A 24,999-nucleotide genomic window follows, 5' to 3' on the forward strand; every position below is an offset into this window, starting at 1 on the left:
TCTGTCTTGTGGCAGTTTGTCGCGCATTTAAAATGCAAATTATCATCATTATGATGGCCCATCATCATCCCCATCATCATCATTACCATCATCATCGTCATCGTCATGAGGAGGAGAAGCAGCCTCCTGCTGCTGTTGCAGTCAGTCCCCCAGAAATGGTTTTGTTGGCAAATTATTACCTTGGCCAAAGTCATAAACATTTGGCATGTCTTCACGTGCCACAATCATTATGATCATGATCATCATGATGATCATCTCTCGTCCCTCTCTCTCGCGTCTCTCTATAGGGAAGGAGACAAAGTCAGTCATAAATTTGTCACAAAAATATATATACTTACATAAAGTCTTCTCAGTCTTTGGGGCCCGCTCCGCTCTGTGCTCTGTGCTCTCTGCTATCCGTTTCTTGTGTTTGCTTGTGTGTTGTCTTGGGGCTTGGATTTGTGTGATTTGTCAATCCGTCATTGAAGCGCCGTTGTTTAGTCTCGTAATTTATGAGGAGTCTCCCTCTATATGTCTTTCTTTCTCTTGGGGATTCTCCACCGCGTAATATTCCTTGGGAATGTGTATACCCTTTGACTCGGAGGATATATAGACGAGGTATAGTGGGGTAGGGAATGATCAAATCAGAAAGTAATCTTTGGGAAACTACGAACTTTGTTCTACCATTTTGGAAAATAAATATTCGAACAACGTTTTATACCAATGAGAGATCAATAACGATACTTGGGCGATAAGTTCGATATATTTCGAAAGATTCTAACTAACTGAGAAATTTTCGGAACGGCAAAACCTTACGGACCAATTCCGAAATGGATGGTGAATGGTCGTCAGTGTAAATAGCTTATAACAATCTTCGATAACATCAATACTGTTCGATAATTTGGAAACTCTTTCGACAGTTTGATGCTTTTTCGATAGCATCGATTCTATTTCGATAAGTTTGATACTTTCTAGTAGCAGAAAGTAGGAGATCTTCTATGAAATTGTCCCTCTTTTGCTTGGAATATCCTTCATTTGATATCCCCAAAGGGTATCAAAGGGCATCCCTGCTTCGGGGTAAATGTACTCCCCCACTCCAACTCCTCCTGAAGCACCTTCTACTCCGTTCGACACCAATCGAATCACGTCGATTGCAACATTTTTGTGATATTATTTTCCCTTTTTCTCGCATTGTCAGTGGGGCCCTACATTCCCCCATTATGCTTTATCTTTTGTCTGAAACCTCTGACTGTACGCGGACCCTGTGCAGCACCTCTGCCGACTCCGTGACTCCTCCTCACGCGCGACTGTTGTTGGTGTCACGCGCTGTTATTATGCAAATATTGGGCTGTTAAATTGTATGGTGCACGCGTTATTTATTCTTTAGGTCTTTATTCTCTCTCGCCGATGGGTCCGGCGGGAAGGAAGGGAGCAAGGAACGAGCGAACAAATCGTTGACTGTTTATGTGCTTGGGTTGGGGTATCATTACTGGCCATTTATGTTGCATAAATTACGGCGATTAAACTTTTGTGTCATTTGCAGAAATTGCAAATCAATTGATGGTTGATTTTTATATGTATAAGGAATGGTGGAAGTTGTCATAATGATGGTGCATTAAAGCCATAACTTTGAAAACTGTTTTCCAAATGGAAACGAATTTGAAGGTTCCATAAAGAGTTCCAACACTGGAGGCAAATAGTGTTGAAAACGTGCTAAATTGATGCATCCCAAAATGTAATGAATCTTCAAAACAGTGCTCCTACTATAGAAACCCTGACTCATATCCCCTCTTCGAGCTGACGATCTTCTATAAACTCTTATCTGACTCAGCCCCCATATCGCTCCAGCACCAGCACTGCCCCTTCCCCTTTCTCGCATGCGCCACCTTTTCCCCCACACAGTGTGTTGACCTATTTTGTGGTTAACCCTAAATTGTAAACGATTCCTGCACCTCAGTACCGTAGATCTCCCTCTCTCTGTCCGATGGCCAGCTCATGCCGCATTGCAGCACGTAGAATGAATAAATCCCCCCTCTCACTCTCTCTCTCTCTCCCGCTCTATTGCACCCACACACGCACTCACACACTGAGAGTGAACTCTGGTGAACTGGCGGCTGGCGGCTGAAGGCAAAAATGAAATGGCGACAAAGGCAAGGCAAATGGCAATATCAATCAATTCGAGTCGCGCATATGTATGCCAGGAGGAGACAGACAGCCATCGAGAGAGAGACAGACAGAGAGAGTGCGAGACAGACACGAGAGAGAGCGAGTAATCAACAGCGAGAGAGAAGCAAAGCCGAAAGAGAGCAGCAACCGTTTGACTCGCGCAGTCAACGGTCGTCGTGTCGTGGACATTCGGTTGCTGTTGTTGTTGTTGCTGCTGCGCGTCGCTCGCTCGTCTATATTTACACTTGTGGCCTCTTATCAAATGGCAGCGGCGCAGTTGACTTTTTTGACGTTTGTATGGTGTGCTCTTGGCTGCTGCTGGCAGCGCTGCCGCTCTGCTGCTGCCTGGCTGATCTGGTGTGCTCTACAGTGGGCGTAAAAAGTCTATAGGCCACCCTCATAGATGGCATTTTATTGTTATCAGAAAAGTTCTAAGTTCCCCCCCGAAACATACATACATTGCATCCACTCTATGTATATTCCTTGATCAACAGCTGTACGAAAACATAATTGATTGACTGTTTGTATTTACGCGACATATTCCTCCCGTTCTTGCTGTTGTTTTTGTTTTCTGTTGAATTTTGAACGCGTCGACCGCTGCTTTGCTGCTTTGACTTTTCGCTCGGTCGCTCGGTCGTTCGGTCGGTCGCTGTTTTAAATATATACAAATACAGTGCGAGTGCGAAGGAAACAAAAACAACAACAACAACAACAACTCGGGGGCAAAATGGGAACAGAACAGTCAACGGCGACAACGCAAAAACGCAACCAAAAGAAGAACAAGAACAAAATGAAACACACACATGAAAAGAATATTTAAAAGTTCGAGGAATATCTGCATAATTTTCATAGGCCAAAGGTAGGGTTTGGAAGACTACATTAGAAAATATTGTAATCGGTTTCTTCAAATATTTCTAGAAATATTTCCTTATGTTTATTCACAATGAACTTAAGAGATAGAAATATGTATCTATTTTTAGGAAAAATATACATATTCTTACAGTGATAAGTATTATCTTTCGGAAGAAACAGGCAGATTTCAATAGTCAGGTGCGATCGTGTATTCCTAGATATCTAGATCTAGCTGCCTTGACGAGAAAAGCCTTTAGAATTCTCATAGATCTATAGATACTGTACATATCCTGATCATATTCAACAAATGTAACATTTTCAGGAGCGTTAAAGAAGAAACATTTCGAATGAAAGCCAAGTTAAGGCTAATACCATCATAGCAATAGCTGGACAATAATTTTCAATGATATCTTTACATTATCTATATGTATATTAAACAGAGATCTACCATCTTAAGAGTGATACCACCCATAAAAGTAAATATGTTACGTTTTATGCTCATAAAGGTTAAATTTCGGTACAAAATATATGCACTGCACCTATCCAATCCTTAATCAATTCCATTTTGCCGTCTATCAACGTTTCCGTGCTTTGTTTTTCGTTCCACCCTAACCAGACAGAGCGAGGGAGAGAGAGAGGAGAGCCAAAGCGGTGCAGGTATAGAGAGAGAGGACAGACCGAGGGGCAGAGGCAGAGTCAGAGCGATAAGTTCGCGTGCAAAGGTTTTGAACTGCTTGAACTTGTGCTGTGTTGGAACACCCAACCACCCAACACTCGCCTCGCTGGCTGGCTGGCTGGCAGGCAGCTAAACGGCAGCGAACGTGTCTATTTTTATATATGTATAAAAAAAAACCATATATAACCCATATACACATACTGCTACATAGAGCAGGAAATTATATTATTGACTGCCTTCTGGGCGATCGTGTTTAAGATTTATAATTGCATATTAAGTATTCGACCGGGTACTGCGTGATATGCTGGGGCTGGAGGGGCAGGGGCATGCAAGTGGGTGGATATTCCAAATGCCTTCTTGGAACGAGGGTGAGGTAAAGGTTGACTGATAAAAGCAAAATCAAATGCTTATAAAACGTAAGTCAAAACACTTCACCAAAGACCTCAACAATTGATACATTACGTATACGCAGCGTTATCTGGCGCTGGGGTGCTGGGGTTTTTCTGGAGGTTTTGGGGGCACTCAAAAAGGAAAACCCAAGTCGCGCTGTTATCAAAACACAGCACTAAAGGCACTAAAGAACGATACCCGTAACAGAAAAGAGGGTCGATTTCCGGATCTGCTCTTGAAACTATAACAATTCTTGCATTTCAAACTTTTGATGGTTTTATGGGCACCACAACCTTGCCACATCAATCTCTGGCCATAACTGGCTTTCGACGACGTCCGGCCTCCAAAGCACGCGGCCCCCAAAATGCACATTAAACAAGATGCGGCTGCTGTTGCTGTAGCTGTTGCTGATGTTGATGCTGCAACACTCACAACTTGTTAACAGGACACAAGCACAAGGCAAACACGCCCCACACAGAAAACAAAAACAAAAACACATGAGAGGCAGAGAGACCCACAGCCGGAGTCAGACTCGGAGTCAGAGCCCAGATCAAGTCCAAGTCCATGTCCACAAAAATCGCAGTCGTCTCCTCATTCGCTCTGGCCATAAATTTGTGGCGAACTGAGGCTTGAACTCGTATGAAATTTATGTGCAACATGCACCGATTTTGCCAGCTATACATTACAACTGCTACACATGTTATATGGAGATAGAGAAATAGAGAAACGGAGAGTGAGAGACGGAGAGAGAAAGAGAGCGGGAGAGGAGTCTGTTGTCGGCTCCTTGGCTCTTTCTTTATCGCCAAATATCAATCAAGTCCATAGAAATTCGTTGCACATTTGAGGTTGAGGCTTCTCTATAAAGTCCAGTCCATAAAGTTCAGGAGTTTGTGGCTTTTATCGACTCAAAAATCTATAAAAGAGCGCCAAAGAAATGTACTCGAGTCGAGTCGAGTCGAGTCGGATTTTCTGTGTCTCTTTGACGGAAGTCCAAATAAAAGCGCAAGATTCATACCCTATACCCTTTAGAAGGGCTATGTTTTTAAGGGTTTTTAACATTTATTTGCCATTTTTTTTAACCGAATATGAAATGAAAATGAAGCAAAATAGTTTCTAGAAGATTTCACAAGGTTTTTGTGGGAAAATAATCGTTAGTTGAAATATTTTATGCAATAAGTAGTAGAAAATGTGGAGAGCAAACCCTTTAAAGTCATTTCTTTTGACCAGAATATGATCTAGCAGAAGTCAGGTTCTACTTAAGGACCCAATAGATGAGTGATCAGGCTCGGACTCAGACGCAAAACCAGTTGAAATGTAGAGAGTCGCGGCACACGTGGTGCGACCCTATGACATACTTCCTTGTAGTGCCGAAATCCACCGAGGAATGGAGTATGCTTCCATGAAATATATATACCCCATCGTACAATGCTGTTTCCTTGAGGCTTCCCCAAAACGACTCGTACTTTTTCCTGATATATTTCCCAAAAACTCCTCTGTACAGTTGGGTCGCTGCAGAGAGGTGATGCTGCTGCCGCTGCTGCACAGGCGAGTGGCTCGTTTAATTGCTGACAAATTTATAGAGCGATGCACATTAATTTGCTGCGCCTAAAATCACAGAAATGCATTAGCCAAAGACGGGGTCCTCCGGTGGGTCTGTCGGTCGGTAGTCGTCGTCATCACCCGTCGCGATGAGGAGAGACGAGACAGAGACAGAGACAGAGAGAGAGAGAGAGAGAGACTCCAACCTCAATCCCAAATGTGCAGCCAATGTGCAAATGTTTCTTTTTTTTATTATTGCTGCCACTGCCGCTGCCGCTGTGGCTTTGCCCCATGGATCTGTGGCTGCTTTCATCTAAAACCAACAGCAAACTTCGGGGCTAGAGGCAGACACGATCTGCCAGAGCTCCCAGAGAGCTGCAGGTCCGTTCATTTAATTATCGAATTTAATTAATCTGCACTTGATTTCCTCGCCTTAGCCGCAGTCTCAGTCTCAGTCGCTTTTGCAGTCTCAGTCGCTGCCCATGCCCCCGCCGCCATGTCTTGTCGTGGCAGGTGCCTTTGAGGCATGCGCGCACATCTGGTTTTCCTCCTCTCCCTCCCCCTCTCCCCCTCTCTCCATCTCTCTCTTGCCTCTTTGGGTTGCTGTTTCCCCACTCTAACTGTCATATCAGCATCATTTGGCAAATTGTTTCTTTTTTTTTTTTTAGTTTTTTAAACCTTAAAAACGTCTTTGGTTTTATATTTATTTATTTTTTCTATATTTCAGGAAGTATTTCTATTTTTTTTTTTTTTTATGGCCTTAAAAAAAAGTGCAGAATTCAATTTGCATAATTTTATGAGTGTACGAGTATCTGATGGGAAAAAGTACTTAAATGTCTTTAATCAATTTCTACATGATTTACAGTAAGAACTGCTTGAGTTCTAAAAATTTTAAGGACTTCAGATATTGTAAAAAAAAATACTGAAATGTTTCTTCTATTGAAAGGAATTGTTCAGAAACCGCATGAGGATGGGGCTACCAAAAACGCTACTGTGGAGGGTCAGAATAGAGCCCAGAATTGCTGCAGATTATTTGTATCTTTATATGCATATGTATCTATAATCTTGACGCGGATAAACAATCTAAATCCCTTACAGATCATTGAATCCATTAACGTGCTAACAAGTATCGAAGGATAAATTGATCCAATTACATAGATCTATTGAATGTCAACACTTCTTAAACATAAATGATTCTAGAATAATACAATATTTGACGTTGGAACCAGAGGCGGTATTCCACTTTTGGGGACTGGACACTATTGATTTACTAGGTTGTCAAATGCCCATCGATTAAAAGTAATGTTTAATCGTTCGATAGATAATCCAATTTTGTATCTGTTTGTCGATTGTAGTCCTTGGTGTTGCTGAGTGTAAGGTGGAAGGAAATGTCTGGCCATGCAGGCTTTATAGAAAGCCTTTGAAAGTCAATATGTGTTTTGATGTTTTTTGCAGTCACTCAGGGAAACAATAGATTAAGCTACTAATAAAAACCCGTAAAATAATAACATAAAAAGCCCAAGAAATACCTTTGGCTAATAAGGCATTTCGAAACATATAAAAATCATACATTTGTTGACGTGATTAAACATCTAGAGCACCCCGCAGGCACAGCCAATGCCCATTAAAAGTAGTAACCATAATCCGAAAGGCCAAAGCCACGGCTTGGGGGGAAAACAATTATCTGCCAAGAGAAGGGGGAGGAGGAGGAGGAGGAGGCGAAGATGATCGAATGAGGAAGGAGAATGGGGCTCAGTAGGGTAGCACCAGCGCCGGCAACACCCCACAGATGCAACAGGGAGGAGCACTGGTGCAACAGCAACTACAACATTGTTGAGGCTGTAGAGCGGCCCACAGAGGCATAGCGCACACGCGAATATGCAGCGAAGCATCAACATTAAACATGCAACAGAGAGAGGCAAGAAATCGGAGCGAACATCTAGTAAATTTATGAACCTGAACCTGGGCCACAAGATGCACAGAGACAGCCATCGGAGGCGGAGTGGCACGGGCGGGGGGGGGGGGGAAATCAAGTAAAAATCAAATTAAAACCAGAGCAGGCAAGCACGAAATTTCTAAGGAAATTTCACCCCGTATGTGGCATGCAACAAGATGTGTATGTGTATTTTTTTTTCCTTCGTTTCGGTTGTTTTTTTTTTGTTGGTTTTGCGGTGCGCCTGTTGCGCCTGTTGAATGACCAAAACCGAAGCCTCAGCCACAGCCACAAAAGCGCACCAAGGCGAGGCGAAGCAGAAGCAGAGAGCCAGTGCCCCCAAAGCCCCCGACGAAGAGCCAGATAGCGACTGAGCTGAAGCTGAAGCTGAGGCTGGGGCTGAGGCCGAAGAAGAAGTAAGAAAAAACCTGTGCTAATTATTATTTAGAGCTGGCCTGCCAGCAATCTGCACCAATTTAACCAAATAAGGCGCTTTTAGCGGCCAAATGCATTGCACTGCCTCTGTCGCTGCCTCTGCCTCTGCCATCGGTTGCATGCAACCATGTGGATGGGATCGTATGGTGTGCAGAGGTGGAGAAATCTCTAGCTAAAAGTTGAAAGGCCTGGCCCCACTGTGTGTAGTCATGTGTGTGCCTGCTCCGTGGTGTGCTCTGTGCTCAGTGCTCAGTGCTCAGTGCTGTGTGCTGTGTGCTCTGTGGTGTGTGGTGTGGCTCTGTGGTGTGGTGCACCTGTTTTACAGGAATCCAGAACCACAGAACCAGCGTCGTTGTCGATAATAAACTTTAATGCTAATAGTAGTTGTACATCATCTGCAATGGACCAAAAAACGACAAGGTGGAGTCCAGAGATGACAGCGTGACACGATTAATCAGAAAAGAAGTTTCTTAATTGATTTTTTGGGGAGCATAAGAGGTGATAGAAAGAACAGTGATGGTAGTTTAAAATAGATGGGCTGCTCAAGGAGTATACTGTAGAAGGAGGAGTAGTACTGGACTTTTGTGAGGTTGAAGACATCTGTGCTTTCATACATAAGAAAAATAACAAATTGAACGCACTCTATCAAATGTAATATATTTACAGCAAAAATATATCGAAATCCTAAGGTACATTGATCTTACACCTTTAGCTTGAGGAATATCTATAGCTATGACATATCTAAAGTACAATTTGGAAAAGATATAGACTTAAAAGGAACTTAAGCAAGACTTTTATTCAAGCTAGAAGCGTCTAATGCTCCTTCTTCTAATCGATAGGAATTCGGGACTTTAGAGAAAAATGGATAAAAAGATATTATTCCCTATGATATGGGGTATATTTTAAGAATAGATTTAAAAGAGTTAGAACACAGAAATTTATGGATTCCTTGTCTTTTTTCGAGGAAGAAAACTTCCTTTTGGCACAAATTATGTGACGAGATTATTCAAGGAAATTATTTAATCTCCTTACGATGAAAGTCTGCTCAAAAAGGTGTTGATTGAATAGCTAAATAGTTTTTAACTTTAGGAAATTCTCGATTGATTCTCGCAAGAAATACTTACGAATATATGTGCTTATAATATATTATATTTATATATCATCTGTAAAAAGATCCAGGTTACCCTTTGAAATGCAAGGTTTTTAAGATCCATTCTTGATCACAATAAGTTGTAATCCCAAGTCCTAAAGTAGTATCTTTATTGATATTCTTTAGGCTATATTTGATTAATGATAGTTCGACATAATACATTGGATACATTCAAATAAGTTTCAGCTTTCCATTGCTTTCCCAAACGATAACCATTGTAGGTTAAAGGCTATTCGGAATATATTCCATGGAAGCTCCTTCTGTTCTATATGCACTTCGATCGTGACTCACGCAGGCATCTCTTACCCTCCATCTTAAGCCTTTCATTCCACCTTCTGGCCACTGGGTCTACTAGACACTTATGTCTCTGGTCTCTCTGGCCGCGTGGAGCGTGTTGAGAGGTTGGGTAAAAATCAAATTCCATTAAAGCAATTATGCAGTACGAAGACATGGGCCAGGCGATCCGACAGCCCGGCCAGCAGCAGCTTACCTCAATGAGCAGCGCAAAGAGAGGCGCGACACACACAGATACGGATACCCAAGCACAGATACAGATACAGATGCATTCGTGGAACGGTTTCCAGTTTGTCCAGTTCAAATGGCAGAGGTGTTAATAATTTATGAAATTTTTCCTTCGGTTCTTGGCCATTTTTTTGTTTTTTTTTCTATACTTTTTGCGGCGGCCGTTATAGCGCGGCAGAGAAAAAAAAAAAAGAGAAAAACTATTGCCATTTCCGTCTTGTGGCGCGCTCTGATTTGATTTGAAATTTCAATTTGCTGTTGGACCTCTGGGGGGAGCAGCAGCGCAGTGTCATGAACCGTTAGTGCTGCAACGCCATGCTTTTTGCGGTTGTCCAATGGAGGCTTCACTTTGAGGCGGCAATGGAGCAGCAATGGAGGCTGTTCCAGTTTCCAGATGGCACTCCATTTGGCTTTTCCCTCTGGAATGTCTCTCTCTCTTTCCATCACTTGATGGCAATTTGGTGTTGGCTTTTTAATCAAATATTTTTGTGGTGTGTCTTTATGGGAATCGAACTTCAGGGTGGAGTCGGGTTTTGGGAAAATTCATTAAGAAGAAAAGGAATTCTATGGGGAGGTAGCGGTGCCTCTTTTCCACTGGGGCATATTTGAAGAAGGAAAGGAATGACTTTGAGGCGCTGCACAAATTACCCATAAGCGAACGGATACATGCGTTTGGAATAATACGGAGAGAGACCATTCGGTAGGGGCCATAGATAGATGATTAATGGTAAAAATGCTCAAAAATGTTTTTTTATTTTATTTTTATATTGTGTTTTTTTTTGTATTTATTTTATCGTCTTATTTTTAAATTTTTTTTTGTTTAAGTTTTTATAATTTTTTACTGGTTTTATTTTTTATTATTATTATTATTTCTTTTGATTTTGTTAAATTTGTATTTTGTTTTATTGTCTATCTTTTTTTTAATGTATTATTTTTGTATTTTTTTTATATTTTGTGTACCATTTATACATATAAAATGTTTTTTCTTTGCTTAAATTATTTTTGCTTTATTTTATTTTATTATTCATCTGGTATATCGTCTTCGAAATCACAAAAATTCTATCCTAAAGAACCCTGATTCAAGAACCTTGCCACCACATGCCATTCAACTTCTGAGGATCACAAATTCCCTGAGATTTCAGTGTTGTTTTTTGGGTAATTTCCCCATGGCGCTGTTGAACCGAATGTCATGCCCCCTGTGAATGGCCTATGCCATAAAGATAAGGCGGGGGCTACACTTCCTACAGCAAATATGAAATACGATTAAATGGCAGCAAAATTCTGGGTAAATGCGGGCCAAGTGCCGAGTCTCGAGTCGCGAGTCGCGAGTCCCGAGGTAAATGAAAAATCAACAGATCTCTAATGAACTTTGAATTACTTTCACACACAACAATTGAACTGGAGCTCCCCAGAAAAGAAAGAGAAAACAAATACAAAAGGCCAGGCAGGGCCAACAAATATTATCAGTGAAACGGGGCACAATCTTTAACACCTTTTGATGATCTAATAAATGCGACATGATTTTCGAAAACCCGAAAAGAATTGAGATCAGAAGAGAGGGAGCCAGAGGGGGGGTAAAACACACTCACACACAGCGAAGACATATGAACCATGAGAAGGCTATATATGAGAGTGTGTACTAAGCCCCCAACCCTTCGCTATATAGGAATAAACACATCATCATCATCATGATCATTATGATGATCGTAATACATATATAGTTCAACTGGCACTTGGACAAACAAGGCAGCGGCGATAAGACCCCAACGGGCCAGAGAGCACAACACTTGAGATACAAGAAATCACGTCACAAAAAGGCAACTGAAACTGAGGCGAACGATGCAGATACAGATACAGATACAGATACTCCGATAGATAGACACCTCTATAAATGTTTATCTATAAAGAGTAAAGGGAAAAGCAGAAGGAAAGAGCGTAGGAAAAATAGCAAAGAGGCCGAAGAACCGAATTGAGTTCGGTTCAGGGTTGCCTTGCACCCATAGATAGGCCACCGAATCGGTCGTTTCCCCTCCTGATATGATAACTTCTTTATATACGAGAACCCTGTTTGAACCCTGTGTCCCCTGTCTCCGGCCCACCCCTAGAGGGGCGATAACAAAGGCCCAGTTTGCATAAAGGGTAAAGGGGGGGGACGGGGACTTGCTCTTTGGTTGCGTATTGCAACGGCTATTTGGTTTTTAAATGAGGTCAAAAAACAACAAACAAACAAAAAGAAAGAGAATCAGCTGATAAGCCTGGAACTCTCCGTTGGACTCTCCATCGTTGGACTCTCTCTCTCTCTCTCTCTCTCCACTGATTCATGCAAGTCAAATGGGAAGCGAGCGGCTCTGGGTTCAGTCGGGGGCCACCGAGAGGGCAACAACTATCGATGATTGCCCGGTGGAAGGGTTTTTTTTCCACAAGGTCTCTCCACGTCTAGACTCCGGCGGGTGTGACCCTTCAACGACAGCTGCTGCTGGGAAAGAAATCTATCAAAATTCGTACAATTACTCTTTCGTTACTTATTGTTATTATTATTAGGGGACACATACATATGTATATATATTTTCCATGACTGTATGAAAAATGGTCACATGACAGGTCGATCCGCCGACAGCTGTGTTTGCCAGCTCTGAACCAAATGGCAATGAACTTTACCGTTTTCAGAACCTCAATGCGCTTCTACCTTATGTCTCTCTCTTTCTCTCTCTTTGGGTCTTTCTCTATGTGTGAACGTGCTCGGTCCTAAGTTTCGATGTCGGCGTCGTCTATTAGTACTATTGACACTTGTCGACCCAGCGTCGCGTCGCGACCAAAATGCGGCCTGTCACTGTGCGGATCATTCACAGATACGCACACACACAATCCCACGCTCAGGTATGGGCACGACATCAACAACAATAACACAAAAGAAGAAATATGATGGTTGAGACTCGAGAATACCCCGCTTTGGAGATTCAAAGACACTGAAAAACGGGAAAGTTATCTTAAAGAAAGATTGAAATCAATTAAAATGGGATACAAATATGTTCAAAGATTATTTTGTGGAATTTTTAGAAAAAGAATAATAAAAAATTTAAATATTGCTTTATTTTTTATGTAAATATTTTTCGATTGTAATGATTTTCGGCAATTCGGTAGATTATAGCTTTATATAGAATTCCACCAAAAATTATCACCATATCTTTCAAATTCTGGAAACTACAGACTTCACCAGATGTTTCTTTCTGAAGAGTTTATCTAGATATCAGAGCTCCCAAGGGAGAAAAGCACTCGGACATACGCATATAGTTCGAACTAGATCGATTGTTAATCGGAATCCAATGGATCATTGTTGGAAATCTATAAGAAATCTATCCCCGATCGTGTCGAAAGTACTTTCTTCTATCTTTCACCTTGCGTAGGGATGGAGGGATGGAGGTGCGTACCTCTTGATCAATCCAACATACCCTTGTGATCCACGTGTGACGCTGGTATAAACATAACATCCAACTTGGAAAAAGTCAACAGTGTCGCGCCTGGCACATGTTGGGTCTCGGTCTCGGCCCCCTGTCTCCCTCTCTTTTTCTCTCTCTATCTCTGCGTGCCCTCACCTTCCTCATCGTTCTGGGGTCCGTTGCGACCGCTGTTGGCCCTCCCTCCACATCATCATCATCGGCTTTCGACATTCGGCGTTCGGCACTTAGCACCATTGGCACCAAGCGATGCCAATCAGCCACAGCCAGCCAGCCAGCCGGGCCCCGGCCATTGATGGGGTCTATGGGGAGCGCTGAGCAAGCGACGAGCGATCTACGACAAAAATATCCAATCCCAAATGCCACGGGCACAGTGGGGCAACGGCATGTTTTTTGCAGGAAGTTGAAAGTGAAAATTTAATGGGATTTAAAGGTATAGGAAATATATCTGTAGAGTAGTTATGTCTGGCGATCGAAATTATGAAGAAAAATATATGGAAAACATTGCCAGAAAGGGATTATAATATATAGAATTGAAAGATGTACAGTTTGGAGAATCTTTCAAGAAAGTTCGAAGAAGGAATCGTTAGGAATTTGTTAGGAAGTTGACCTCCACCCTTCACCGCTAAGCTACTCTGTGGGAGAGAAAGGTAGAGAGCAAACGTGCACAAGGCATGAATTTTAATATTTATGGCGTGCAAATTTAAATAATTTCAAGACTTCCAAATATAAATCTTTTCTAATCAAAATAAATTTCTTTAAAGATCTATAAATTCTCTATCATTTAGAGTTTTAACTAATTTTAAGTACTATTACCATACCTCCACTTCCTAATCCACTGTTCAACCACTTTGGGGCGGTTTTTTTCGGTTTTCCCTTTCTCTGTTCTTTGATGGCCGTTGTTTTGGCTTTGGCTTTGTATCCCCCCCACAACTTAATTTCTATGCTAACCAATGATAAACTTAATTTTATGATAACGCACGACCAAACATATTAAAAAACATACATACTATATAAACGCCTATGCCAATCGCCAATCGAATCCGAGAGCGGATGAAATTTGATACGAAACCAATCCGCAGGGTTTCCAGAACTACGGCTCTGTTTGTGGCTTTGATTTTTCGATTCCGATTCGAGTGGAGATCGTAACGAGCTTAAAACTACAAATTGCTGTTAATTTCGAATGTAAATATTTCATTTAATTATTTATGCTGTGTGCTTGCTTTTTGGTTGCTAAACAAGCGAGAAACGCCAAAAAAGGAAGGTCTCCATCTCCAGCTCCAGCTCCAGGTCTGTCCCCCAGTGTGGCTTCAATTTATTTACACCTAACTGTGGCTTGGGGCTCTCTCCCTCTGCCCAAAGGTCAATGCTTGTGTGTGCCGGGGGGCACGCATCGATACACGTATTTGCTTTTTAATTTTTGCCATTTAAATTACAATTAAATTATTTATATGCCACCCAAAGTAAATAACTGACAAAATTGTATACACACGATAAATAAACAATTTATGCGCCCTGTTCCCCGTGTCCCCCTGCCCCTCCCCTGGCTGACTGTGGCGGAAGTTTAAACCGCACCATAAAAGATCAATGTATGCGAATGTGACATTGTCTTTATATACAATTGTGTGGTCCCAGCAAACCAACTAACGTGCCTTTTGCGAGAGTTCCGCAAAATGCTCGCAAACGAGCTAGCAGGCGAGCTTGTGTACGAGCGATATGGTTTTGTGTCGCAAAACGCTCGCAAACGAGCTCGCGAGCGAGCCAAAAATGAGCTCTACTTCTTGTGTCGCAAAACGCTCGCAAACGAGCTCGTGAGCGGGAGTTTTACAATAGGAAAGTGCGCTGCGACTGTGATGCCGGTCGAAAGCCAAAAAAAAAGCAAGCCTTCGTGTGCCTTCGGTCCGGCAATTCTCCTTCGGCTTTGTGTTCACGTCTCGATAGATGACGTGTCGACAGATTAGTGGTCGAAAAGTCATTCGTGTTTTTCTTTTTTTTACATGTGTCGAGCATTAGAAACAACTGCAAATAAAGAGTGCGTTCCTTGCGCCGTCATTTCAATTATTTTCGTCGAACTGGGCAGTGCTAAGTTAAAAATCTCTATCATCTCTTACGCATTTAAAAGAAATTTCTGTCAATCGGTAAGTACATTATTAACGAGGGGGAACGTTGTGAGTTGCTGCGGAGACCGCAACTCTTCATTTATACCCGATACTTAGTCAGTATGGCTCTCCTCCGGCAGACGCCGCTAATATTAAACGACACGACAAAGAGTGCGTGCGAGAGAGACAGAAAATCAGTCTGAGCGTGAGAGTCTGAGAGAGACAGAGCGAGAAAGAATGAAATTGTTTTCTTGATTCTGGCTATAATAATTATACGATCTGGTTTAGACTTTGCACTCTAGAAGACACAGTCATCCTCTACGATTCTGCGTTTTTGGTTTTATCGTATCTTTAAAAATGTGGATGCCACAGATTTTCGTCCTTTGTGGGGGCGGAAGTGGGCGGGGCGAAGTTTTGAAATATTTTTGTAGCAGTGACATATCACAGAAGTCTGGATCAGAAACATCGTTGCTCTAGCTCTTATAGTCTTTGAGCACTAGGCGCTGAAGGGAACGGACAGACGGACGGACGGACAGACAGACAGGGCTCAATCGACTCGGCTATTGATGCTGATCAAGAATATATATACCTTATGGGGTCGGTAACGATTCCTTCTGGACGTTACACACATCCACTTTTACCACAAATCTAATATACCCCAATACTCATTTTGAGTATCGGGTATAAAAAGAAAAACACGAATGACTTTTCGACCGCTAATCTGTCGACACGTCATCTATCGAGACGTGAACACAAAGCCGAAGGAGAATTGCCGGACCGAAGGCACACGAAGGCTTGCTTTTTTTTTGCCTTTCGACCGGCATCACAGTCGCAGCGCACTTTCCTATTGTAAAACTCCCGCTCGCGAGATCGTTTGCGAGCGTTTTGCGACACAAGAAGTAGAGCTCATTTTTGGCTCGCTTGCGAGCTCGTTTGCGAGCGTTTTGCGACACAAAACCACATCGCTCGAACACAAGCTCTCTTGCTAGCTCGTTTGCGAGCATTTTGCGGAACTCTCGCAAAAGGCACGTTAGTTGGTTTGCTGGGTATCTGTAGAGGTGTGTGTTTTTGTATTGAATACTTTGCACTCTTTCTTATGGGGAGTATAGGGATTAGGGGTAGAGGCTTGGACATGCTCTAGATTGGAGATTTTCCTGTATATTCCTGTATTTTTATAGCCAAAATGAAGAAAATAATCACCTTTCTCTCTCTCTCTCCCTTTCACAGAGTAGCTTAGCCGCTAAAGATTAGTTTGTGTAACTTTTGGTTGAAATTTAGAGATTTATGTTTATGTTGAACTACGATTTACAGATCGAGATCTTAAAAATAGCTAAGGAAACTGTTGATCAGTGGCTGGTTCCTTAGAAGCTGCCTGATTTCCTTAGGTTCTCCACCGACTGATCATTAGAAAAGGTGACTCCTCATCGAATTTTCAACAACTTATAAAATGTATTGGCATAATGGAATACACATGAATCAAAAGCTGCGATTAGAGCCGATTGGAACTTGTGGTGAATATTTTTTAAGGCAAATAAGAGTCCGCCTTGGCAAGGGATTAATTTGGATTCATAATCTGGCCTTTGCGAATATTCTTTTGGGGTCCTTGGCAGGTAATAGATATGTTGAAAAGATATCGAATAAAAAACCTGTACTGGAATACCTGAGGAATAAAAAACTTCCATGATCATATACAACGATGATTATAGTCATCCCCTTTTCAGTATTTATCCCTTATTCTTACCTCTTCCTCTTCTATACCCAAATATAGAATGCCGTACCGCACTGTGCAAGTACTCCACTATACAGTTGTGTTCTGGACTGTACTACGACTAGTTTGCGAATGCGTTGTGCCATGTGTGCTGTGTACTGTGTGCTGTGTGCACTTTTCGCACTCTCACTCTCGGTCCCACTAGGCAAGACACCTCAAGTGTCACCCCGATAATTAGCTTAGGGGTTCAACATTGCAGGTCAATGGTTTTGTTAACATATTATAAGTTATTTTAACCTTTGGCCGATTTGCATGCGACTCGACACTCTCTTCCCCGAGTCGAGCTTTCCACTGGGGGGTTTATTTTGTTCAGTAAGCTTTCGTTGGGGTACAGGCACGCACTGGGGTCTCCCTCTGTCTCTGAAGTAAAAAGTGTGAGTCCACCGTCCATTAACACTGTTTCACTGTATTTTTTGTTGTTACAGGTAACGCACCCACCGACATACTGCAGCAGAAGCCAGCCAAGGCCACAACAGCGATTGTGGGTGGTCGCAGTGCAACGCAACCCACGGCGACCCACGACCACGACCGTCATTTTGGCTCCTCCTCGTCGGCGGCGGCCACCTTGAGCGCCAGCTCCACCTCCAGCTCAAGCAAGCGGAAACATCTGGAGCGTCTGGCCAGCGATCTGCGGTCCCAGCTCCTCTCCGAACCGTTCTCCTCCGGCCCAGGCTCTGCAGCGAAGATGCTCAGCGAACGATCGCTGCTGCTGAGCGGTTACGGGGCGGCCATCGAGAGCACCGCCAAGAAGCTGAGCGAAGCAGCCACCGCGGGGGGTGGCGGCAACTCCAACCAGGCCACCACGCCCAGCCACAGCACTGCCACAGCCACCTCCTCGGCCTCGTCCACGTCCTCCAGTCCGGCGGCCACGACGGCTGCGGCTGCGGCGGCCGCCTATGCCGCCCTCTATCTGGAGAAGGTCAAGAACGAGAAGATGTCGCCCATGTCGCATCTGGATGGCCACAAGGAAGGTCTCCACATGGATGCCACGCCCATGGTGTCCATTCACAATAACAACAACAACAACACCATCAACAACAACAACAGCAGCAGCAGCATCAGTGGCAGTGGCAACAGCATCGGCGGAAGCGGAAGCGGAAGCAGCACCCTTGGCAGCCATCAATCGAGTCAGCAGCAACAGCAGCAGCACCTGAGCCTCGGCGTGAAGAGAGAACGCCTCAGTCCCGGCAGCAACAGCAGCCACAATGGCGACATAGCCGTCGGAGCATTTGCCAGGTGAGTGACGGGGCTTTTAACTCAATAAAATATGAGTATTTAAAGATCAGTCAATGAAGATGAGAACTCAAAGGGGAGTAAAGTATAACCAGAATTCGTTAGATGAGTAAAACCACTCCTTAAGGCCTGAACAAGGGAATATGAAGCTCAAAGATACCTATTTTTTAAGCAAATCGAGTTGGAGATGATTCGGAGTCAACTCTAGAAGTCACTCTTGACTACCAAGCTACTCTGTGAGAGAGAGTGACAAAGAGTGCGCGAGGCAAGGGAGTCGGCCAGTCGGAGACTTCCTTTGGAGGAACTTTATTAAGGATTAAAGCCTAGAAAAAGATAGCAATTCCATTCGAAGTCGAATTATGGGATCACCTTAAACCTTTCCATTTATATCTTCGATTTTTTTAGGCTAATTTTCCATGGAGGTACATAGATGAGAGGGGATCTATTAACATAGTAGCTTCTTGTCAAGACAATCTATGAGGTTTTCCTAGAATTCTATTGGAAACGCGTATGCTGTATCTCAATCGAATTAATTTGAGAAATTATTAACAGCATGGGGGCCATCTCTCCTTTTAGAAAATATCTCTGCAGAATTTCTTCCAATCATCGAAAGAAAGTTTATAAAAAAGGCAAAGATTGAAAACGCTATAAATTTAATATCTTATATCTATGGATAGGGTATAGAATCACTTGAGCCTTTTGCTTCTAATAGTTTCAAATATGTTTCCAATAGTAGATTTTATAAAGGGCAACAGAAAGAGTCAGCAGACTGGCTCCACTCCATCGTTAATTTTTCGCCTTATCCTTATCCGTATCCTTCTCCTTCTCCTCTGGCTTCTGCTGTTCTTCCTTCTTCTCTGCATCCGCGCTCGCATCCTCCGCATTAACATTCCCATTGCCACTCCCGCTCTCATCTTCGGATACATGGTTTGAGCCTCGAATCGCCGATCCACTGATAATGCTGCCATCGTCATAGTACATCCGCTGATAGTGATCGCGACGCAGCTCCTCGAACTGCTTGCGGCGGAGCCGCAGCTGCCTGATCGAATCGGTGTCCGAGGGCCGTTCCTCCATGTCGATCTCGGAGTCGTCTATGTCCAGGATGCATATCGAGGCCTCCGGGTGGCGGGCTCTTGCCTCCGGATTGTCGCCATTGCGGAGGATTGTTTGTTCCGGAACGAAGGTGCTGGGCGGGGGCGTGTGCACGGGGGTATATTCCCCAGTCTCTCGCTCTGGCTCTGGACTTGGCTTTGGCGCCGACTCTTTCTTGTCCTCTTTCCCTTTGTCGGCCATATTTTCCAAAGAGATGTTTATTATTGTTTATTACATTTTTTAAAATCACATAAATTTCATGGATAGTTTTGGTAGGGAGAAGGAATGAAAGAATATTCGCTACGAGCTCGAGTCCGAGTCCGAGTCCGAAACTATTTATCAAGTAATTTGTGACCGCCGCCTCGACGGCTGTCAGCGCCTGACAAATTAATTAACATTTTCATAAATTAATACCTCGAAGAAAAAAGAAACCAAATCGATGCTGGCTGCTGCTTCTGTTCGCAGTCCGAAAGTAAATTAATCAAAGCCACCAAAAACAAAAACAAAGCCAACACAAGAGCACGCTTCTGCTGTAAAAAAAAAAAAAAAAAAAACAGAACAGAAAGGCAAAAGCAAAAGCAAAAACAAAGAAAACGAAAGAAAAACGACTTGAAAAACTTGAAATGTAAATGCAAATAAAACAGAAATAAAAAAAAATAAAGAAAAGATCGGTCTACTCAGATCAGCAGCAATTAATACGCACAACTAAATTAATGGCGTCAAAGATTATATTTTAACTAATATAAATAAAAGCCATTTATCAGCACCACACAAGCGACATTGGGAAAAGGAGGGGCGACGAGCTTTTGAGGGGGGAGGCAACGAAGTTTTGATACCCTTCACCAAAGAAAATATGTATTAATTAATACTAATTTACTTAGTAGTTTATGGATAAGTAGCGGTAACTTTGTGGATTTATCTAGGGCAAGTTTTGACCAGTTCAGAATTTTATATCCCAGGACAAAGCAAGTGAAATAAGCTACAGACTTAGAGATACATATCTTACAGAGTCAAACATATTCTTTAACATTTCATTTACCCAAATAGCAGATGAATGTAAAACCTATCCTTACTGCTAAGCTACTCTGTAAAAGGGAGAGATATAGACATAGAGCGCGAGGCAGGGGCTCCTTCTGGGTTCCTTTTTTCGAGTCCAGCGTTCTACGAGTATATTCCAGATCATGTTTGAATTTTAGAAAGAATTCTACTGATTTTATTTAAAGAAAACCCTCAAAAGTCCCCATTTATTCCATGAAGATGGAGATTTAGGTACAAAATTGTTTCTCAGATACAGAGGATGATGATAAATGGATATTTCTAAGCATATCCTCTAATATTTCGATATCTATAAATCTATATCTATAAATATCCTATAAATTATGCTATTATTGCATTTAAAAACACAGACGGATAAGGCTACATCTGCTGCAATCATCCTGATTTGGATACAAATATTTGTAACCCCATATTTAGATAGAAGATACAACCTTCTGCAGAAATTGGGCATACCCGCCCCAAGAAAATGTATCGCAAAAACAAGAAACATAATCTAGCCTTTGGCCACGGCATAGATGGAAACAGATGAAGTAACGACACAAAAGATACATAGCTACTTCTTTGGAGATACATTTTGGGCAGGTCGCCGGTCGGTGGTCGGCGGTCGCTAGTCGGAGGCTGGGCCTTATTAATATTAATGAGACATGCTAGGCTATCGCCACCTGAGGTGTGGATTTGAGTGGCTCGAGCAGACACAAAGAGTCACGATAGCCTGTCATTTAGATTTAGCATTCGATACGATTCGATACGATTTGTATCTTGTATCTGGTATCTGGTATCTGCGGAGCGCCCCAGGCGCGGGGCCTGCTGCTGTTACCGCTCAGGGTGGTCGCGTGATTGGGATTATTCGAATAATTATTCATAATTGATAATTGTTTATCCACAAATTAGTGAGGCCTATTAGGGAAACTAGCAGATGATGTTTCTCGTATGATAAATGGGGGTTTTCTTGCATGATATTTTAGAGGCTCTTTATAGAATTATGATTTGGCTTTTTTTTTTTGGATGAAATGCAAATCGAATGCAAATTTTTCCCCTGACGCATGAATATTTATTGTATTTCTTTATATATTTTTGCTTTAAATTTATAGTTCAGGTTCATTCACAAAAAATTCTGCCTCCAAAGAGTTTGGGAGCTCTCCATTCAGTTTTTTATACGATCTTTAACCTTTTGAGGATTGAGTTTGAGGTCTTATCGGAGCATCTGCTTTGACCTTCCTTCCAAATGTTGTTGATCTTTTTGGAGTTTCTGAATTTGGTAAAATGTTTCATTGTAGATCATTCACGACTCTTTATTTAACCTTGTTTTCAATACTTCAATATTAAATATTTAGTTCAATGAACCGCAAAGAGCGTTCAATAAAAATAATTACCCATCTGCTAAATATTCTTTTAAGCTATTGAAGCATTCAGAAAATGTTGTCTAGACTGAAAGCAGTTTATTTTTGCAATTTATTCAGATATTTTGTAAGCATTTGAATACTGAATTCTGGAAGCCCTGCTTTTTGCCCTCTCATTGGACGGCTTTTTGTCCAGTTTCCTTTCCCTTTTCGATCAGTTCTAGCAGCAGATTGAATTTCTAGATGGTGTATGGTATTTGGTATAGTACTCCCCGATATCGAATGACAGTAAGGGCATTCGAGGCATCGGATTAGCTTTGCTTTTTGCTAGTTCTTTTGTTGAACTAGTTTCTGACAACTCATTGATAGACATTCTGTTTTTGGTGTCTTAAGCATCGTAAGAAAGATATTTGAAGCATATGAATATTTAAGGACAGTGTGAATCAAAAGTGTAAGGCAGTTGCAACCATTGAAGGTCTTTAAGCGTCGCTTTCGTACAATAGATGGATTCTATATTTGATGTTATACAACGATTCAATAAATAAATATGATAGCAGATGATAAGTACGATAAATACAAGCAGAATATATATTTCTCAACCTTTGATTCTAGCTTCGATTTTATATCCAATATTCCGATCTTTAATCTTCCTGTTTCGATGTTCACCCTTGATCTTCGATCTATTATGTGTATAAACGCCCACATATTTTCAATAACCAAACATTGTTTTGCCTCAGTCCGATATGTAAATTCGATAAAGCGATAAACATACAGATTCAACGATAACATTCGATTCGATAAGTAAATTTGCTTGAAATCGGAACAGATTCCAACGAGTATCCGCCCCTAGATCTTTGGTATGGAATTGAGTTTCCAAATTTCCACCTAAGGCTCTGCCCTACACTTTCGAAACGCACTGTATGTGTTGTATGAGTATTTCTTTTTATTAGGGACTTATCGGGCTGGGGCAGCGCCCTGTGTAGGCGTAACAATAGACACCATTTGCATACCAGGGCGGTGGCGAGGCGGTGGCGAGGCGATGGCGAGGCGGAGGCAAGCCGCATGTTGCCGCTCGTAAAAACCAATTAGGCATGCCACCGATCTGTAGATCTGCACGGGTATCTGTACGACACAGCATACAAAACCGTTACCTGTCGGCGGGTGGGGGGAGCAGCAACAACAACAACGAGAGCATTAAGCAGTAGCCAACATAATCGCCACCATAAACCATTTTTTGTTGTTGTTGTTGCTTTTTCTGCTTGGCTTTTCCTCGGCTTTTCCGCTGCTGCTGCTGTTCAAACAATCGCCAAGAACAGGCTGGAAAACACAACTAAGTAGCTGCTACCAATCGCCAAAGCAATTTGCAATAATCAACATTTTTAACAAAAAATCGAACAAAAAATTACTACAAAAAAAAAACGGCAAAAAAAAAAAAAAAACAGAAAAAGAACAAACAAAAACAAAGTTGTAAGCAACAACGAGAGAATACAAGCAAGAAAAAAAATCGACAACCAACAGATCACGATAAATCAATGGCAACAAAAAAAGCAACAACAGCAGCAGTGGCAGGGGCAGGGGCAGCAGGGGCAGGCAGAAGGAGGAGGAACCAGGGAGGAGCTAGATGAGGGGGCACTGGCAGGTGGGTCCGCGGCAAAGGGGCAGCACCAATAGCTGCTATATATATAAATTTGTGCTGCAGCCTCCGTAAGCGACACGACATGACCAACGACCAACCGACGACGACGACGTGCAGCACGAGTTACTCTTTTTTTTTTTTTGTATTTCGGTTTGGTTTGGTTTTTCCTTGTGGCATACAACCGAACCCATAGAGAGCCAGGCACTTGCCACAGCTGCCACCGGCGGCAACGCGCTCAGTTTAGGAGGTGACCGGCGGCGGCAGCCCGCTGCCGATCTAGGCAGAAATCTATGCTGATTATTTTTTGGTTTTTTTTCTCGTTTTTTTTTTCGGCTGTGGCTCGTGTTGGAAAGCCACAGGTCCAGCCACAGCTCCAGCTTCAGCTACAGCTCTAGGAATGGATAATGGGTGGGTAGAGTAGAGTAGAGTAGAGACCATGCACCATGCACCATGCACCATGTTGGTGGCATGTCTCTCTGGACTGGACTGGACTGGACTGGCGGGGCAGTTGCATATGAGTTATGGCCATGCTTGGCTTGGCAGATTGCTTGCCACAAATGCTCGACATTGGTTTAACATGGATGCTGCTTTGAGAGCATCCAAATATGAAATTGTTTTTAGGGGAACAAACACACACACACACACACACACACACACACACAAGATGGAAAGAGTTCAAACTATTTTTGAGATGTTCTTTATACCGAAGAACAACTATTACATATTTTCCAATTCAATAAGTTTCAAAGCTTGAAGGACACATCGCCAGATGTGCACCAATCTTTATGAGGATTCCAGCCTGCAGTAAAACGAAATAATTGTAATTAATTACTAAATACAGGAATAACTCTGTTCCACCAGAGTCGAACCTGAGAATTACATTGATTTGCTGTACAAATTTCCCATAAGTGAACGTACAAGATGGACAACAAGAGATTAATATAGTCGATACATTTATCGTTTAAATCCGCTTTTCGATAATTTTGCGAGACTTCAGTCGTAGCTCGTGTATTTGTATAATGTCTAAGGCTATTTACGAACATTTTATGATACAGTTGAGCTTCCTTAAGTTGACCCACTACTATCCAAAGGAAACGTTGGACTTATGAAGACCTCGACCTACAGAGTTGGACAAAATGTGCTTATAGAATGCTTTATAGAAGTTCACCATTAGTTCCATTTTTCTATCGTTATTTTGACCCACTTGGAATATACATACATAGATCGGCAAATTCTTGTAATATGGGAATTGGAATATTTTGCTGTTTGAAAACGACAATTTTCGTAATGGAACTGTGGAACCGAATGCTATGTTAATACATATGTATAATACATAAATAAATGCAATGAACCGATTGGTTGCAAAACTAGTTCACGTTCATATGTCAACTAGTTCCACGGAGCTGGTTCATTCGATGCTAACGTGTGTGAATGGCAAAAAGCAACAGCTGTATTGATTCTCCAAGTGAACTTTAATTAAACTCATTTCGAAAAAGAGAGATTTAAATCCCAGAGAAGCACAGAACTCCCAACAAGTAAACTCTCCCAGGCTTTGGGCTTTCCTTTCCTTTCCACACACTCCTTCGTTTCCTCCTCGTGGGACAGAGTTCCCATGGCACAGTCGGCATATAATCGCATTATGGCCTCATGGAAATTAACTAAATATCAAACGTCAACA

At 42.3% G+C, this 24,999-nt stretch overlaps 1 protein-coding gene across 3 annotated transcripts in view; it reads left to right on the top strand.

The window, feature by feature from the left end:
* Nucleotides 1–24,999, top strand: part of LOC108162823 (hyphally regulated cell wall protein 3) — a 78,610-nt gene that overhangs the window by 27,597 nt on the left and 26,014 nt on the right. For all 3 annotated transcript variants that reach the window (XM_017297750.2, XM_033392641.1, XM_017297749.2), the window contains exon 3: nt 17,390–18,200. In XM_017297750.2, the coding sequence (XP_017153239.1) occupies nt 17,390–18,200 (811 nt within the window). The remainder of the gene's footprint in view (nt 1–17,389; nt 18,201–24,999) is intronic.

This window comes from Drosophila miranda, chromosome 4 (genome assembly GCF_003369915.1).
Source record: "Drosophila miranda strain MSH22 chromosome 4, D.miranda_PacBio2.1, whole genome shotgun sequence".
NCBI classification, from domain to species: domain Eukaryota; kingdom Metazoa; phylum Arthropoda; class Insecta; order Diptera; family Drosophilidae; genus Drosophila; species Drosophila miranda.